Source organism: Dipteris shenzhenensis, chromosome 30, assembly GCF_047967505.1.
Source record: "Dipteris shenzhenensis isolate YYH24624 ecotype China chromosome 30, Dip_SZ_1.0, whole genome shotgun sequence".
NCBI classification, from domain to species: Eukaryota; Viridiplantae; Streptophyta; class Polypodiopsida; order Gleicheniales; family Dipteridaceae; genus Dipteris; species Dipteris shenzhenensis.
In genome coordinates, this window is record NC_141625.1 from 21,462,020 (window position 1) to 21,479,834 (window position 17,815).

Genomic DNA, 17,815 nt, shown 5'->3' on the forward strand with positions numbered 1-17,815 from the left:
TCTCTTTCTATTCTCCCCTTGGTTGTTGGTCATGGTATTATCTCCCCTTCTAGAGCTCAATGGATCGTTATTTTGATTGGAGGGCGTAAGATTGGTCTTCTCAATCTTTATGCTTCCAACAACAGAGGGGAGCGGATCTCCTTTTGGAAGGAGTTACTCTCTTGGGCCCCCATTGCAGATTCTTGGATCATTGGTGGCGACTTCAACATGGTTGAGTTGCCTTCAGACAAAAAGGGACATACCTTCTGCTTTCAGGACATACCTTCTGGTCGCCTGCTATGGGCACAAGGGGAGGTACTTGCATTTCGGTCTCTCTTTCTATTCTCCCCTTGGTTGCTAGTCATGGTATTATCTCCCCTTCTAGAGCTCAATGGATCGTTATTTTGATTGGAGGGCGTAAGATTGGTCTTCTCAATCTTTATGCTCCCAACAACAGAGGGGAGCGGATCTCCTTTTGGAAGGAGTTACTCTCTTGGGCCCCCATTGCAGATTCTTGGATCATTGGTGGCGACTTCAACATGGTTGAGTTGCCTTCAGACAAAAAGGGAGGCAGAGAGGGTGGAATTCATTCTTTGGAGAGGGTAGCCTGGGATGCCTTTCTCTTTCAATTCAGTGGTAGAGACACTTGGTTGGATGATGCCTTTCATATTATGCCACAGTCACTCCTATACTCTTGGTCAAACAGGAGAATACACATGCCCATTCATGCATGGATTGACAGATTTTATGTAGACGATTGGACACTTGACAGAGGAGGATCTGTATACATTTCTACTGGGGTTTCCACCTTAGATCATTTTCCAGTGGTGTTGCAGATTCTTGAGCCTCATCGGAGAGGACACTCTGCCAGTGTCAGGATTCCGGATGCATTTTATGCAGAGGAGAGCCTCACGGAGGATATTTTACAGATTTGGGTTTCTCACATACAGGGTGGAGCTGTCCATCCATCTCAGGTAGCTGCAGCCTTATCCGGAATTAGTGACTATCATCATTTAGTCGCTGATTCTAGGAGACGTGAGATTCTCAGATGTGAGATTGGTATACGCCAGCAGTTAGCGTCCCTTCAGAGGGAAGAGCAGAAGAGGCCCATAGATGCTTGGATTCAGGAGCGCCTTGCTGCAGCAAGGGCTCATTTGCAGACATTGTTGGACCAGAGAGCAGAGTATGCTTTTCATGCACGGGAATCCTTTTGGATTCAGATGGGTGGCAGGATCAACAAACACTTTTTCTCTACTCATGGGCCCAGACATAGTAGAGATAGTGTTTCGCAGCTTGTTGACTCAGACGGGGTGTTACAGTCAGATCCTAATGCTGTCATGCATGTAGCTTCAGATTTTTTTGCATCCCTTCTTACTGCAGATCTAGGCACACAGGCCATTGATGATGCCAGAGAGGTTATTTGGCAGTGTATCCCTGTATTGGTGAAGGATGAGATGTATGTTTCTCTGGATGCACCTTTCACCAATGCAGAAATCAAGACTGCATTACTTGCCCTTCACAAGGGCAAGTGCCCAGGTTCAGATGGACTTACCCCCTCCTTTTTGGGAGTAGATTGGTGATCACATTACATCAGCCCTGCAGGGCGTGTGGGACTCTGGTGAGATGCCAGACTCACTCACAGATGGTCTCATTCATCTCATCCCAAAGGGGGGTAATAGGAATCTTGTGTCTCAATGGAGACCCATCACTCTTTTGGGCACTTTTTACAAGATTTTGGCGAAAGCCATCAGTCTGCGGCTACAGGTTTTTCTTCCAGATTTGATTCATGACACGCAGAAAGGGTTTGTGCATGGAAGAAGTATTTTTGATAATATTTTCTCATTTTGGGAGGCCTCAGAATGGGCCATGCAGAGCCGCCAGAGATTGGCCATTCTACTCTTGGACTTTGAGAAAGCTTATGACAGAGTAGAGTGGGATTTCTTAGAGGGTACTCTATCTCGCTTTGGTTTTTCAGATGCATGGATTAGAGGAGTATCCTCTCTCTACAGATCAGCCCATAGCCAGTTGCTCATTGGGGGGGTAAGAGGGGACAGGTTTCAGATTTCTAGATCCGTCCGCTAGGGATGTCCTCTTGCCCCGTTTCTTTTTCTGTTTGTGGCGGAAGCTATGAGTATCTACATTAGATCTCAAGCTGATATTTATGGGCTGAGGCTTCCTATCTGCCGGGAAGAAGAGCTCCTGGATAGTGAGTTGGCAGATGACACAGCTGTTTTTTTGGATGCCTCCCCCAGGACACTCACTTCCTTCCGGACAGCCTTGGATTTGTTTTGCACGGCTGCAGGTGCACACATTAATTGGCATAAATCTAGTGGTTTTTGGATTTGCGAGGATGACACCCCGGATTGGGGTAATGATATTGGCTTCACTTGGGCAACGGGGCTTCTCCGTCAGATTGGCCTCCAGGGTGGTGGTGGTTAACCAGGTTCTTCTAGCCACAGCATGGTTTGTATGCTCTTGTTGGTGCCACTCTAGGGATTGTATCACTCAGCTTAAGAGGCATGTACGAAACTTTTTATGGAGTGGTCTAGATGGCACAACTAATGTTACAGCCAGGGTGGCTTGGGAGACCTTGATTCTTCCTACAAGAGAAGGGGGTTTGAATATCATCGACCCAGATCTACAGTGCGGAGCTTTACTCTGCAAGTTCGTTGTGAGAGGGCTTATGCCAGGACAAGAGCCTTGGAAGGATTTTTTTATCAGATGCATACAGTCTCGCACGCCCACTTCAGGAGAGGATTGGACACACAGTACTAGATGGGTTTTCACCAAGCCCACCTCAGGTCTCCCTCTCCCCCTCTTATGGTTGCTATCCTGAAAGCATGGGCCAGCTTCAGGAGTACTCTTCGCAGGATTCCCCAATCCACCCGTGAAGAGATTGAAAGGTAGCCTATCATGTGGAATGACAGGATTTTGGATGAGCTTCACAGACCACTTGGAGCTTCTTCTTACATGCAATGGCCAAGATGGGAGAGGGGCCCTGCATCTATAATGGGAGCATGGAAAGCCTTCAGGAAGCTTCCTGCAGACCAACAGGCCCAGATGGTTCTTAATCTCAGAGGGAGTGCAGGGAGAGTCCAACAGATTGATGCAGCCTTGCCCTTGGATTGGGTGGACACAGATGACATGCCTATTACTTGCTCCACCTGGATGGGGGCATTTTCCAGATTGGGAGTTCCTTTACATGTGATTGCTTTTCTTGACCCACATGAGGATGCCTTAGTATTTGATGTTTCTTCGAGGGGCAGGCTGTCCAGATCCACAGACGATATCTTGTTGGAGGTACCATTTCAGCCAGTCAGGATAGTGGGCTTCATGGAGCATGGCTCTCTTTCACAGTGGTACTTGGATCCTGACCCGCTTCTCCTCGCCCTTGGCTTGTGTAGGCTGTGGCTCTATGGAGGTGTCCCAATTAAGTTTTTGCAGTGGGACCCTGGGAAATGGGAATGGATAGATGAAGGGCACCGAGAGAAGGGCATCCCCTTCTTTCGTTACACGGTCAGTAATGCTAGGAAATTCCAGCTCAGCTCTAGGGGTTGGAAGCCTACCAGAGCTCCTCATTGGGAGAACTTTTAGATTTCTGCCGACTTGCAGAGAATTTTTTGGCAGAGGCTCTGGAAATCCCACCGGAATAGAAAAATCACTCTCTTCTTTTGGCTTTTTATTCATGGTGGGATAGCCGTGAACCATTGGAGATCCAAGTTCGGAGCTGACCCTTCTTGCCTCGTTGCCTTTCTGCTTTGGAGACAATACAGCACTGCCTATGGGATTGCAGACAGGCGAGAATCATATGGAAGGGGATTGCAAGACTTTTCAGCACTTTTGTTCGCCTACCTTTCTATATGACCTGGGGATCAATGGCTTGGCTTACTCTTTCAGGGCCCTAGGTATTTTTTGAGAGACTCGACTCCTCTTGGGCTCTTCACATCCGACGACACCTTGTGGAGTCGTGCTCTTTAGAGGGATGGCCATTTGGGTGACCATGCAAGGATCATCTCGAGCAGCCTCCTCCAGGAGAGTTACTTTTCTCAGAGATTGGAGAGACTCTCCCTTCTTTGTTGAGACTTCTACAGGGTTGAGATGGCATTTTCAGCCTCAGCCTTGGTTTCTTTCTACCTCATTCCTCTGAGGTGTTTTTATTGCATGCTTAGCATTGTATTTCCGCACAAAGCTTGCTCTAGCGGGTTTCTTTCTTACTTAATAGAAGTCTCTTTTTTGGGGGAAAAAAAAAATTGAGCTTCAGGACTGCGGTTCTTGCTGTAATTTCACATTTGTAGATATTTTGTGGTGAGAAACAAGGCTCTTGTACATTTCATGTACAACTACGCAAAGGGCTCTTGCAATACAAGGTGACATTTAAAGTTTTGGAAAGTGCAATAGCTCTCTCTTGGTGATTTCAGCAAACCTATATCTGGGGTTTTCACCTTTTACAGCTTGCACCTATAGTATAGTTACTTTCAGTTACTGCAGCAGTAGTATTTGTGAATAGCATTTGTTTGTAGGTATGACTTCAAATAACCTGCAACGGCTGCTCCTCCCCGTGCTGCTCAACATGCACTCCTGTTTCTGCCTTCCTAGCCCTTGTTTTTTCCTTCATACCATTCTCCATTTTGGCCCTAATCTCCCATCTGCTCCCAGCCCCTGTTTTTTCTCCCAGCGCCCCATTTTTGTTCCCCAGCCCCCCATTTTGCTTCCCAAGCCTTTGTTTCTGCATCCTAACCCTTGTTTCTGCTCTCAGCTTCCTGTTTTTGCTCTGCAGCCCCCTGTTTTTGTTTTCGAATCCCCGTTTCACCTCCCAGCCTCCTGTCATTGCCTCCCAGTCCCCCATTTTCGTTTCTACTCCCAGCTCCTCATTTTGCCTCTCAATCCCCCTGGTTTTGCCCTCCAGCCCCCTGTTTCTGCCCCCAGCCCCCCCGTTTCTGCAGTCTGCTATCTCCCTCCCTTCTCAGCTCTCAGCCCTTTCCTAAAACCCCCATCGTCTTCCCTCCCCTTAGTTTTTGCAGCAGTGGTTTTTCTTCATTGGTTTCAAGTTGGCCTCCCACGTTAAGATTGGCGAATGGGTTCGCCTTTAGCTAATCCCCCCTCCAGTTGACCGGCTGTGAGGATGTGTCTTTTCTCAAATGTCAATCTACAATGGCTACAAAAAGATGTGGGTAGGAAATTTTGGATTCATACAAGTGCTACGCTCAATAGTGTTTCCATGTCTATGTTAACAATTGAGAAGCCTAGAGGTATGAAAGAGCTTGTGTAAGTCTTCAAACATGTACATATAGTTTTGCATAAAAAATGATATGCTTGAATCATTGTCTTGTTGCAGGTACATCAACTTTGATGCACAAATCGTTCCGATGTTTAAGATGCTAAGAGACTCTGGTCGAATAACATTTTTGGTAACTAATAGGCAAGGAAATCATAGGCTCTCATAGGCTCTTACTTGGTTTTTGGGATGTTTTTCTTCTACTAGCCTGTTAGGAGACTGCTATAATCTCACAGTTATCTAAAGAGAAGGATATTCATGCCAGAATGTTGTTTTTTCTTAAATGTAGCTGTTTTTTAATGATACTCGGACTCATAAATTGTTTGTAAAAACTTGCTAGATTTTTTCCCTTGAATGTTAGCTTTGTAAATCTGCACATGCTCATTCTTATGTTTGTTATGGGAAGAAAGGGTAAGAAATTGAGGGGTGGTTTTTAAAATGAACATGGGAAAAAAATACTAGGTTAATTCTTTGTACTAGGAAAAAGGTGCTAGGTTCACATGACTGAGCTTGCGATGGTAGTTGTCAGTTTAGTGGATTACTTCAAGAAAAAGGATGCTTGGGCATGCAAATAAATTTTTTCACGTAATGTCTTAGCCATACAAGTTGAGCAACCGTATTGTGGCTTAAGTTTGAGCTGCCATAGTGTTCCTCCCCTTTATGCACAATCAAGCGTGATATTGGAGATAGAGCCTTGCACTAGGATAACAATAGTGGTTGTGTTATAACAGCATGGATAGATTTTTCATCTCATTCTCTTTGCAACATATAAACTCACAATATTACTCGAGAATTGGAAGGATCATACATGTTCTTGCTTGAGATTATATGCATTGTTATATTATTTGATTAATTATTATTAAATACATGCTTGGGTGTAGAGTTTTTATACAGAGAGATTTTTCTGGTCATTGATGGGCTTCATTTTGTTCTTGTTAGTCTTTGGGATTACACCCATGTGGCAATGAACTACCTTTGTGGAAAATCGGGGACTGATGATGGTATACCTAGGGATTATGAATGGCTTAATTATTTCGACCTTGTTATAACTGGAAGGTACGTAGTACTTCTTAAATGCCCACTGATGGGTTTTCTGTTTTGTTACTCATGTTCTTTCGTAGATGGCTTCTTCTTATAATGCAATGATAGTTTTCTTTGCATTTCCTCCTGCATTTTTATCGAAGACACTTTTTATGGTGTTAGCAACATTAAAGCTTGCCCAGAAAGCTGCTGCATTACATGAATTATAGATACGATATATTATTGTCTGCAGATACTCACTCTTTGTCCAATTTTGGCAGCCCATTATTTGTGTGTTCATATTCTGTAGACGAGAGGTCCCAAAATGATGGTCTTTTTCTTTTACTTGGGAGTAATTGTTTCGTCCTTTTCACCATTGTTTCGTTCTTTTTTGTGCATTCTACTTTCAAACGCTTGTAGCTGCTTGTTATCAATGTGACTTAACCAATTTTGTCATGCAATATCATAGTCACAAGAAACGTTTCTAGAAACGCGTTTTGAGAAACATTTCTAGAAATGTTTCGAGATTTTGACAGACGTTTCGTCAAGAAACGTGTAAAGTTATTGTATTTTATATAAATTATTTTATATAAATAATAAAAATAGTGTATTTTTTATTTATAAAAATTCAAAAAAACTTTCACGTTTTGCACGTCTCTTAGAAACGTTTCGGGCAGAAACGTTTCTTCATGTTTCTACTGCTAGAAACACGTTTTCTGGTGACAGAGTGCAATATGAGTTACGCGGAGATATATGGTTAGATATCTTGAAGTATGAAGAGTAAGTGATATGATAGAAAGAGAAGGCACTAGATCTGTGTATGGTGGAGATGTTTTGCATGTAGAGTGATGATTAGAGCTGAAAAGGTTCTAGCTGTAATTTCAGTCAATTATTTTACAGCTCCAGACAGTGCAAACCTTTGTTTTTCTGATTTAGTACATTTTGTACAGCTCTTCGATTTTTACGAGTTTGTCATTTATTTCATGATATGCAGTTGGTGTGCACAAAGACAACTTACAAGCATAACCTTCACACTCTTAATTCTTTCACTTCTTACTGTAACATATGGTGTTTAATCATCTTTTTTTCAAAATGAGCTCATTGGCTATGACAGTCGTGCAGTGCAAAGCCAAGCTTCTTCACTGATGGGAATCGAGCTGGGCTATTTGAAGTAGACATAAAGTCTGGAATGCTTCTGAATACAGATAACGGGACACCTTTAGCACAGGTGCAATGAGCCAAAACTGATCACTGCAAACTTTTTGTTACTTGACCTTTAAAGTCCTACATCCATGGTTTCTTTGTGCTGGACTGTTACATAGCTTCAATGAGCTTGAAATTCTGATAGGACCATCTTTGACTGTTTAGGTGGGAGATATTGGTTTCGGTCAGCTTTCAGTTTCACAGAGCGGAATTAATCAGCCTTGTCGAGTATTTCAGGTGCGTAGGTTCTGAACACTTGTCTATGACTTGATAGAAAGTAATATGCAATTTATCGATCTAGAGATTCTTGAGGCTCTCAATTGAAGCTCTGTGCAATACTTGTTTGAGCAAACTTTTTTTGCAGGGTGGAAATGTAACACACCTCCATCGGTTGTTAGGAATCAATTCTGGCTCACAGGTAGATTTTGAATTTCAAATTTCAGTGACTTGCGGTATTATGATTTCAAAAAGCAGGTTGATGTGCACCTGTTCTTTTATAGGAATGCCCATGAAGAGATCTAGTAGCTAGCTAGGAACGGAATGGAAATGTGGAAAGCATAATGAAAAGGAAAATGGAAAGGAAAATGAAAGAACAAAGTGCTAGGCAATGATAACCAAAATACTCACATGATATAAAGCTTTGATGTTGACTGATATAATAGACAATAGACAAGTACAACACTATATAGTGTGACACTAGACTCTAGAAAGCCATAGTGTATATGGGATAACTCCCAATATGACACGTGGCATGTCTAGGACTCACTAGACTATAAAACACACCTAGAACACTCATTTTAGACTCACTTTGGCTTCATATTTCAACACCCCCCCATGAAGGCAAGGTGAGAGACTACTGGAATGGAACCAAGAACAGAAACATGACAATGATGGTCTAAGGTGAGGGACTATTGGAATGGAACCGAGAATAGAACATGACAATGACGGTCATCAAATTGTGCACCCTATGTAACTCAGAGGCTAAAGTCTGAGCATGTTCAGAGGTCGATCCAAGCACTCTCATGGCTTGAGACTCAACATGCTCAGAGGCTCACGTTATAGCATGGCTACATGACCAGCTCATAGGTCTAGAAATACACCACCATCCTGGAACTCGGCCATGCTTGATAACGAGAACTATCAAAGCCAATACATGGCTCCCACAATACATCCCCCTTTAAACCTCTCAAAGCCAATACATGGCTCCCACAGTACATCCCCTCTGGGCTTCATAACAGGACATGTTAGAAAGCCACACACCAAAATAGGAAAACCAATACATCTTTTTAGGAGGACTATCTAAGGCAGAGGACCTTTAGACTCAATGAAAACCAAACATTCAATACATATCATTTTAGGGGGACTACCCAGGGCAGAGGACCCCAAAATACATCAAGCGTGTAGTAATAAATAAAAATATCTCTTTGTGAAAGAGATGTCCTCCAAGTAGCTAATGCACATGTGTGCACATTTCTGCGAGTCGATGAAGCACTAGGCAGGAATGCCCCAAAATATGTGTCGGTGAAGTCCATGGGTAGCTACATGGAGCAATTACATGATGACTCTCAAAATGTAGGAAGGAGAGTCACCAATGTCGAAGTAGAAGCCTCAGGTACCACGACCAATGGGAAAGTCAATCAATGCGAAGTACCTCAGGCACCGATCAAATAAGCAATGTTGAAGAAGTCACTTGTTGATGTAGAGTGGTCTACATCAAGCTCGATGTAATGCACTAATTAGAGAGATCACTGTAGTGGAGTGTGTCGGAGTAGTATCAGAGAACTCACATTTAGCTCGGGAAGCCTTCACCAAAGTTTAGAGTAGTCACGTGAAGGAGTCACTGCAATGTAATGTCGAGCTCACAGCTGCGTGGGCAGCAGAGCTACGTGGGCAGCAGAGCTACGTGGAGCAGAATGGCTGGCAGAATACGGGCACCTACTTGGAGCCAGTGGCTCCAAGAGAATGTCGGACAGAAGGAGCAAATGGCGGGCTGGAGCAGAGGTCAACAATGGAGAGAATGGACAGCTCCACGTTGAGCTAGCCGCATCATGCTTGGGCTGTCAAATCATTGAGCTCCAGAATAAAATTTGCGCGCAGAAACAAATTTCGTCACTTTTTGCAAGGGCTGTAACTTTTTAGAGAAAACTCAGATTGCAATGATGTAAAAACGAAATTTGTAGTACTCAAGGTCCTCTACAACTTTGCTGAAGACACAAAGCCGCGATTTTGCTTCTAGATCCGGATAGAAGCGTCACATTGTCCGCAGGTCACAGAAAGATGTAGCTGAAGGAAGGAGAAGAGAGGTGGCAGATCATGGCGTGGAGAAGAGAGCTCAAGGAAGGAGAGAAGAGGGCAGCCTTCCAAGGAAGAGGAGGTAGAGTAGCTTCATTGGCCTCCCTCACCTCAACCTCTTGGAAAGGAAAGGGAAAGAGAGAGCAGGGCTAGGAACATGGCTCTGATACCACATGAAGAGATCTAGTAGCTAGCTAGGAACGGAATGGAAATGTGGAAAGCATAATGAAAAGCAAAATGGAAAGAAAAATGAAAGAACAAGTGCTAGGCAATGATAACCAAAATACTCACATGATATAAAGCTTGATGTTGACTGATATAATAGAGAATAGACAAGTACAAAACTATATAGTGTGACACTAGACTCTAGAAAGCCATAGTGTATATGGGATAACTCCCAATATGACACGTGGCATGTCTAGGACTCACTAGACTATAAAACACACCTAGAACACTCATTTTAGACTCACTTTGGCTTCGTATTCCAACAGCCCATAAGTTCAGTAAATAAATAGTGTATAGAAAACTGTCCCTAAATGACATACCGTGCATGAGAATATGCATTTACCAATAATCAAAGTAAACCAACGGGCTGTTTTTAAGTCATGGGACAAGGACAGGATCCAGGATGGCGCTTATTAAAATCTGTGAGGTTTAACATGAAATACTTTGAAATGTGAGAAAAGTAAATTGTAATGGATTAGGTGAATCCTCTTGTGCTGGGTCTGCTAAATTTAAGGAAGCAGACCATGCTGATAGCAGGGCCAAGATATCTTACAAAACATGGAAGGTGACTGTAGCACTTTAGACAATGGAAGAACAAATGAGTCTACCAAGCGTACATCTGTAAATGCTTAAAGAAGCATCTCACTGAAGCTAGCTTGACCAAATGAGCTGGCTTAAGGCCCCCACAAAACAGAAAATTGTCCATTAAAGTTCGATAGTCTGTAAAAGATAGTTGTAGGCATGATTTTATATGGCACTAACTACATCACTATACATGTGACACTCATTGACATTTGCCATCTTGTGCATTTCTCTTCTTTCTTGTCCCTTTAATTGTGCTATTCCAATCTGATACAAAATTCTCAACATTTCTCTGGTATGTTTGCAGGTTCTTTATGTCGGAGATCATATTTACGGAGATATACTCCGCAGCAAGAAGCAGCCTGGTATCATCCTCACTTTGTATCTCAAATGTACCATTTAATCTACGATACAATAGCAAGGTTTAAATACTATGTTGTCCATCCTTCTTATGAAAGAATGAGGCCCACCTTTCATGTGTACAGTCAGCAACACAGTTGTAGTAAAGCACATTTGGCCAGCTATCCAGCGGTTTGCAAACATGTGGAACACAATTTTTCCCAGGAGCTTGGTGCTGTAATCAGCTGGACCAACGTTTGCATGCTACATTGACCTTTAAATCTACATAGTGTTCTGGAATGATGAATGACATTGACATTGTCAATGTTCTATGCACATGCCACAATGTATGAATGTACGTTGCACATTGCTTGATTGCACAGTGTCAATTAACTCCAGTGTCATACTTCTTTTTTTTTTGGGGAAGGCGGGGAGTGAGTTCCTTTTTGGGACCTCGTTTGGTTTAGTCTGAGCCCCAGATCTTATGTTTTGCAAAGACTTAATATTCTTTTTGTTGGGGGGGGGGCGCTTGTTGGGACCTCTTTTGGTTAGTCTGAGCCACATTATCTTTGCAAGCTCTAAATGTTTGGATCTGTTTAGTGTTTGGATGTGAGTTGGCCAGCACTGTAGTTTTCCCGCTGTTGCAACCCAGAAATTGGGACTCTGGAGTAACCATTATAGTAGATAAATAGGTCACAAAATCAAAGCTTTTATTTGTTGCCAATGTACACACAATCTGCTAATGTGACCTGCAGAGAATTATGTGTCGCTATGTGACAAATGTATGAGCAGGTTGGAGGACAATGCTGGTGGTGCCGGAACTAGAAAATGAACTGGAATTATTCCAGCAGACAGTCAATATTAGAAAGGTACTGTGCCAGCTTGAAACTTTGCAAATGGGTATAGAATGCTTGGAATTTGATTGCACAATCGTTCACATGTTCATTTTGAGCAGTTGACACAATGGCTGCAAAGGCATTCCTGGTTTCATATACTTTGACTCTTACTATAATATGGGCATGGCATGCCGGGTCATTCCTGTTGCTTTTTGTGAGGTTGTAGGTGCAAGAACATTTTTGCTTTGTATTTAATTTTATCAATAAATTATAATGTGGCAATGACATAATTCCGCTTTGGGATATCCCTTAAGTACATGACTTGATAATAGAAGCCTATTGGAAAATTTGAACAGGAATTGAGGTTACTGAGGCAAAAGCGTGATACGATTGAAGACACAATACAACAGCTTGACTGGGCTCTCAGGTATCTCTAACTATGTATGGGGATGTAGATGTTTTACGCACTCAACGTTACTCAACGTGTTATAGCACTTCATATACCCTATTGGCCTCCCTCTTCTTTCCCGTGTGTCTACTTTGTTTTCTGTGTTTTTTTTCTTCCACAATTCCTAGGGGTATGCTACTTCTAAATTGCCATCAAACCCTTTCCCTCTTCTTTCATTCTTCCTCTCCTTCCATTACCATCTCTTTCTTTATCAGTTAGTTTTGTTTTTTTCTCAAATGAAAGGGGGACTTAGAATGAATGTATTTGGCATAAAATGACAACCCAATGTGTGGTGTAAGAGTTGTGCAGTAAATGAATCAATTCACAAAAATTCCACTTGAGATTAATTAATTAAATCTCTTGTAGTACTTCAGAATGTCTCACATCGCAGATGTACCCACATATCCCATGAAATCACCTTAAACTCAAATAAATAATTTAGAAATCTCACATAAGCATTCCACAATAGAAACACATGAAAGTGAAAATCGAAACAAAGAACATGGGATTCAGGTTCTCGTCTTTCGCACAAGAGGTGTCCCACTGTGATTCTGAAAATATGTTAAGAGGGTAGGCTTTATTGGCGGCCTATGGTTGCTTGCACAAATAGGTGCTTCACATGCCCAAAGACTAATACCTGTCTGCTCAAAGATGAACTAGAAACTGGATCTGTACAAAGCACGTTGAGGATGGGTTGTTATGCAAAACTACAACATATGCAAACTGGAAAGGGGAATTCATGACTTAGACTTATCTATAAAGCATACAAGAGAATCGCTCCACATGAAAGAGCACACTTTGAAAATGTAAGGTTACAACAAGACAAGCTACACTATGCTACTCTCTCCACACTTTGTCACACTCAATCTCAAGGCGCTTTCCTCTCCCTGCTATACTGCAATGTTGTCCCAACATTGGTGTCTCCTCCTTCCCCTAATTGGGTTTTATTATCACTGCATTTCTAGGCAAACTTTCTCAATTGCTCCAAATGACATCATCCTCTTCTCCATTGGTTTGCACGTTCCCCTTTCCCTCTCAAATAGGTTAGCGTCTAGAGTTGAGAGACGTTCAATGGTTGAGGAGTTAGATATCTTGAGAATTAACTCATCTGCATGTCAAATAGGCTCTTTGACCCTTACCTTCTTCTCTTGTGTGGGGATTCTCATTACGGTGCATTCATGTGGCATTCTCCTCTTCCGCTCTTTGTCAATACTTGTGGGTGTTATTCCCCTTGTGAAGGCTCAGATTAAGGACCTTATGAAGGTTTTTGTTGGAATGCCATTATAAGAATACAAAGCAATGAGGCTGAGAGGAACAAAAGATTTCTTACATCCTTTTGGGTCCTTTCTTCTCTAAACGATTCATGAAGGGGACTTTGTATTGATCCAAGCAAACAAGGAAGTACCAGGGGAGTAGAAGAAGCTCGCAACTACAACCAAGATAAATGCTTATGTGTATTGTTTTGGGAGCATATAAGTACACCCATGATCGTGTTAACTAAACAATAAAGTATTTGTGTTTTATACATTTTTAGATTCACAGTTGTGTTAACTAAATAATATCTTTCACTGGTCCAATGCTTTTGTCCTTTGTATTCATAGCATATTGCCTCATTGTTTATGATTCATTTAATCCAAGTCCTTTCTTGTTGATTGTGGCCTTTATTCAAATAAGAGCATTAGATTGCATTATTGTTGACATACCATGAATGTACAAGACATTCTAAAATTTGGAAAACATATATCATGTTTTTTTGGTTGCTTTTCAGGTTTGATAAGAATTCAAATGGGCACGAAAAAGAAAATTTAGAGAGAGAGAGTCTACAAGTAATGTTCTCTACTTAAATCCTGAAGGTTGTACATGAAACAAATGTATTATGAAGTGAGATTATATCAAATGCTCATGTATATATTTCAATTTTTGAACATTAGAGGCTTAGCCTAAGCTTATTAACTATAGTAGGAAAAGACAGCTTTATTTTTAGAAAAAGCAAGCTATTTTGGAAGTGAATTGTGGGGCTTTTTTCCAATTCTAGATGTACATGAGGCTTCTATGATTTTTGCTCGGATGCTATTCAATCATAATTCAAATACATAGGAGGTGGAAGGAGAGCACCAATCCTATGGGGGGTGATTGCACCCAGCACACTTGTTCTGTCTCTTCTGTTTGTGAGTCTTGAAAGTTTGTGCATATTTTCGTACAATGTTTGCTGTGTTTCAAGGATTTACAAGTTCTGCGAGTGTTTCCCATCGCTTTGTGTATGTGTGTAATGAGGCTTTGTTAAGGCATTTCAATAGGAGTTTCAATACATAATTAAGGAGCCTTTTGCTTGTCTAGGTGCAAAGAGACAAGATTCGGGAGATGCATCGACACACCCAAAAAGAGTGTCATGAGATGGTAAGCTATTCTCATAATGAATTAGAGAAGAAATGTAATGGTGGAAGCCATCCTTTCCAAAGAAAATACGGCTTTTTGGAATCTAGTGGATGTTTTCTCCATGGCATGGACATGGTTTCTATTGCTTAGGATGAATGGAAAGATGAGATAATATTAACGTTGATTATAACTTGGATACTTCTTCATTTTTGGCTTAGCCCTCAGAGTGGTGAAAGAGCTATGTGAGCTAGCATTTATGCCATCTAGAGAGTAGGCAAACATTGGTCGAGGTGGTGGCCATGCATAGGTTGATGCATTTAAGATCAAAGAGATTATGGCCGTGCATATAGTTCTATGTTACTGAGTTTTTTGGAAGTGCGAGCGCGTTGTGTGTGTATGTATGTGAGAGAGAGAGAGAGAGAGAGGCTTTACTATTTGCCATAGCCACTCATCCAATGCTTCAATATATGGACCACCTTTTGGACACTGGCATGTTGCACGGATTGGAAATTCCTAGCAACCATAGCATGATCGCTCAAGCATATGCTGATAATTCTTTCTTTACCCAAAAAAATACTCAAAGCGATCTCTCCATGATTATGCGGGCTCTTTCTACATATGGTTTGGCTGCTGGTCTTCATGTCAATTTTCAAAAATCAAAGCTACTGTCGTTGCATGCTAAAGACTGGCATAGTCTTTTGTGGCCTGGGGAAATTGTTTCAACTTCTCAATTGATTCGACATCTTGGCTATCCTCTAGGTTGGAGGCTCACTCGTTCTCAACAAACTGATTGGGTGCTCACAAAGTTTAGGGTAAAACTTGAATATTGGAAGCTTGCAACTTGGCCATTACATGTTCTATTGCGAATAACGCAATCCATTTTGATAGCATACATACAATTCTATGTGTCTCTCATCGTGTTCACTAAGGCAGATCTAGTTTCCTTTATGTCTGCTATCATGGAGATTTTCGAGTGCTCAAAAAATTGCAAGAAAAGTCTCAGATTACTCTCTATGAATCGTCTCTGCTCTCCAAAGATGCACGGGGGTCTGAACATACTCAATATTCAAATGCATATACTTGCTCACAGGGGGAAAATGATGTTGCAGTTTATGCAAGGGGATCAGCCTTGGGCTTTCATGATCTGCTCTTTTTTGTTGCATATTGATACTTCTGCTTTTGGGCATCAGCAGCCTACACAATGGGATTTTCTATTTGGCTCTATTCAAGGCAAAAAAGTCTATGAAGCGAGTATAGACTTTCTATGATCTCGAATGCATTGGATATATTCTCGTCTTATGAAGGTGTATGTATATAACAGCGGAAAGCCAAATAAAGCAAGAAAGGTGGAAAGCTAAAAAAAGAAAATCTAAGTAAAAATATGGCCTTTTATTATTACATTAAACCCTATCTTTAAAAGAAGAAAATGTAAGTAAAAAGATGGCTTTTGATTATTACATTAAACCCTAGCGTTAATATTTATTTAACCTAGAATCTTTTTAATCATTTGTAGTTATCTTTCTAATGATATTGACCCGTAACTCCTCTAGCATGCACACAATTAATTACACACTGCCGAGAACAAGGGCTTGCTAGGTTCGTATCTTGACTTAGACAACTCAGGATTGACCGTCATTGAACTTGTTAGGTTTGTATCTTGACTTAGACAACTCAGAATTGACCCACACTGAAACGATTTGTTAGAACTTGATGTGCTCTATCTAATGTGTATGCAAGTGATCAAGGTGCAAATCATTATGCTCATGAACTTCAGGTTCTGAAGATCATATCTGCATCATATTTAAATAAGACTAGGTGACCTTGGTCTGTCCTCATTAAGCCAAGCATCATGTGCCCAACACATCAAGGCTCACCCCCAAATCCAGTCTGATGGTGTCAAGAAGATTAAAGGGAACTGTAGACTCTACGAGCATTATTTTCTTTTTTTGGGGAGTTTTTGAGTGGGTGGCCTTTTGAGACTTGGAAGTCATTCTTCCAGCTTAGTCAAATTTTTCTCTCAGGTTTAGTTTGCTTAGATCTCACAGGAGCGTAACTGAAATAGTTCACCAATACCATGTTAAGTGAACATAGTATGCAGCAGCCACTCGTATTGCGAATGTTCTCCACTTCTTGGGATGAGCTGACAGCTAATCATGCATGTTTGATTGTATGCTTTCTTTTCATCGGGGCTCATTCAATATGGAGAAATTGCTTTTGTTTTATTTTATCTGTAGTTATACGGTAACAACTGAAGTGGATTTTGGACATTCTGCAGTTTCATAAGACATGGGGGCAGCTTATGAAGACAGGCTATCAAAACTCTCGTTTTGCACACCAGGTTTGACCTGATATAAAAGAACCAAAATACGAATGATGTCAAAATGGTTTTGTGCATATGAAGCAAACTTCTGTTTGAATTAGAAGATCACTATAGCATATACCCGACTTGTAGAACATGGTTTGAACAAAGGAAATGCATTTGGGAAGAGTGTTAGCCTTTTTTTAATGATCCAGTGCATGATTGATGCATATAGTAGTACTACCCTTCATGCATATCTGTTTGGTTTTTCAGGTGCGCCGTAAATTTTTTTGGATCCACTGCATGACTTTGCGTGCTCTATATATTCTTTACTCACATCTGTTTTAAACTTTCAGGTGGAGCGTTTTGCTTGCTTATACACTAGTCAAGTAACAAACTTATGCTATTATTCCCCTGACAAAAGTTACCGAACTAGTGAAGATTTCTTGCCGCATGAGATGGACAGCTTGGGCATCTAATTCTAGGTAGTGTTGAAGGTAGTAAATGATGCACTAGCCTACAGCAAAATATTGGGGCAAGTGATTCTAGGGCATGAATAACTTTCTCATGGGATAAAATAGCAGGTATCGGCCGAATTGAAGTATGTCTCTGTCCTTTACAATGCTAAATGCTTCCAGAAATATTCCTAGTTGCCTCAGTGTGTACTGATATATCATGTAAAGTCATACAATACCTTTCTTCAGCATCACAAATGATGCACAGAGCATAAGACATCTCTAGACATTTATTTTTGGCATATTAATAGTGTTCTAATAAATGCCAAAAATGGAAGATTGCGATGTGCAGATCTAATAACCATGTGTTTCGCAGTAAATCTTATTATGCCAGGGAAAGCCTTCGATTGACACGGACATTGAATGTCTATATGCATGCACGCACATCTATGCTTCTGTCTCAAAATCAAAGAGGGAACTCATTAC

The 17,815-nt window shown here is 41.3% G+C and overlaps 1 protein-coding gene across 2 annotated transcripts in view; it reads left to right on the plus strand.

Moving 5' to 3' along the window:
• The window catches only part of LOC147881833 (uncharacterized), a 60,291-nt gene extending 42,476 nt beyond the window's left edge, over positions 1-17,815 (plus strand). For both annotated transcript variants that reach the window (XM_087401401.1, XM_087401402.1), the window contains exons 8-19: positions 5,315-5,398; positions 6,194-6,310; positions 7,397-7,502; positions 7,643-7,714; positions 7,842-7,895; positions 10,884-10,941; positions 11,708-11,784; positions 12,108-12,178; positions 13,968-14,025; positions 14,537-14,596; positions 16,851-16,913; positions 17,231-17,815. In XM_087401401.1, coding sequence (XP_087257527.1) covers positions 5,315-5,398; positions 6,194-6,310; positions 7,397-7,502; positions 7,643-7,714; positions 7,842-7,895; positions 10,884-10,941; positions 11,708-11,784; positions 12,108-12,178; positions 13,968-14,025; positions 14,537-14,596; positions 16,851-16,913; positions 17,231-17,353 — 943 coding nt within the window. In that variant the 3' untranslated portion in view covers positions 17,354-17,815. The remainder of the gene's footprint in view (positions 1-5,314; positions 5,399-6,193; positions 6,311-7,396; positions 7,503-7,642; positions 7,715-7,841; positions 7,896-10,883; positions 10,942-11,707; positions 11,785-12,107; positions 12,179-13,967; positions 14,026-14,536; positions 14,597-16,850; positions 16,914-17,230) is intronic.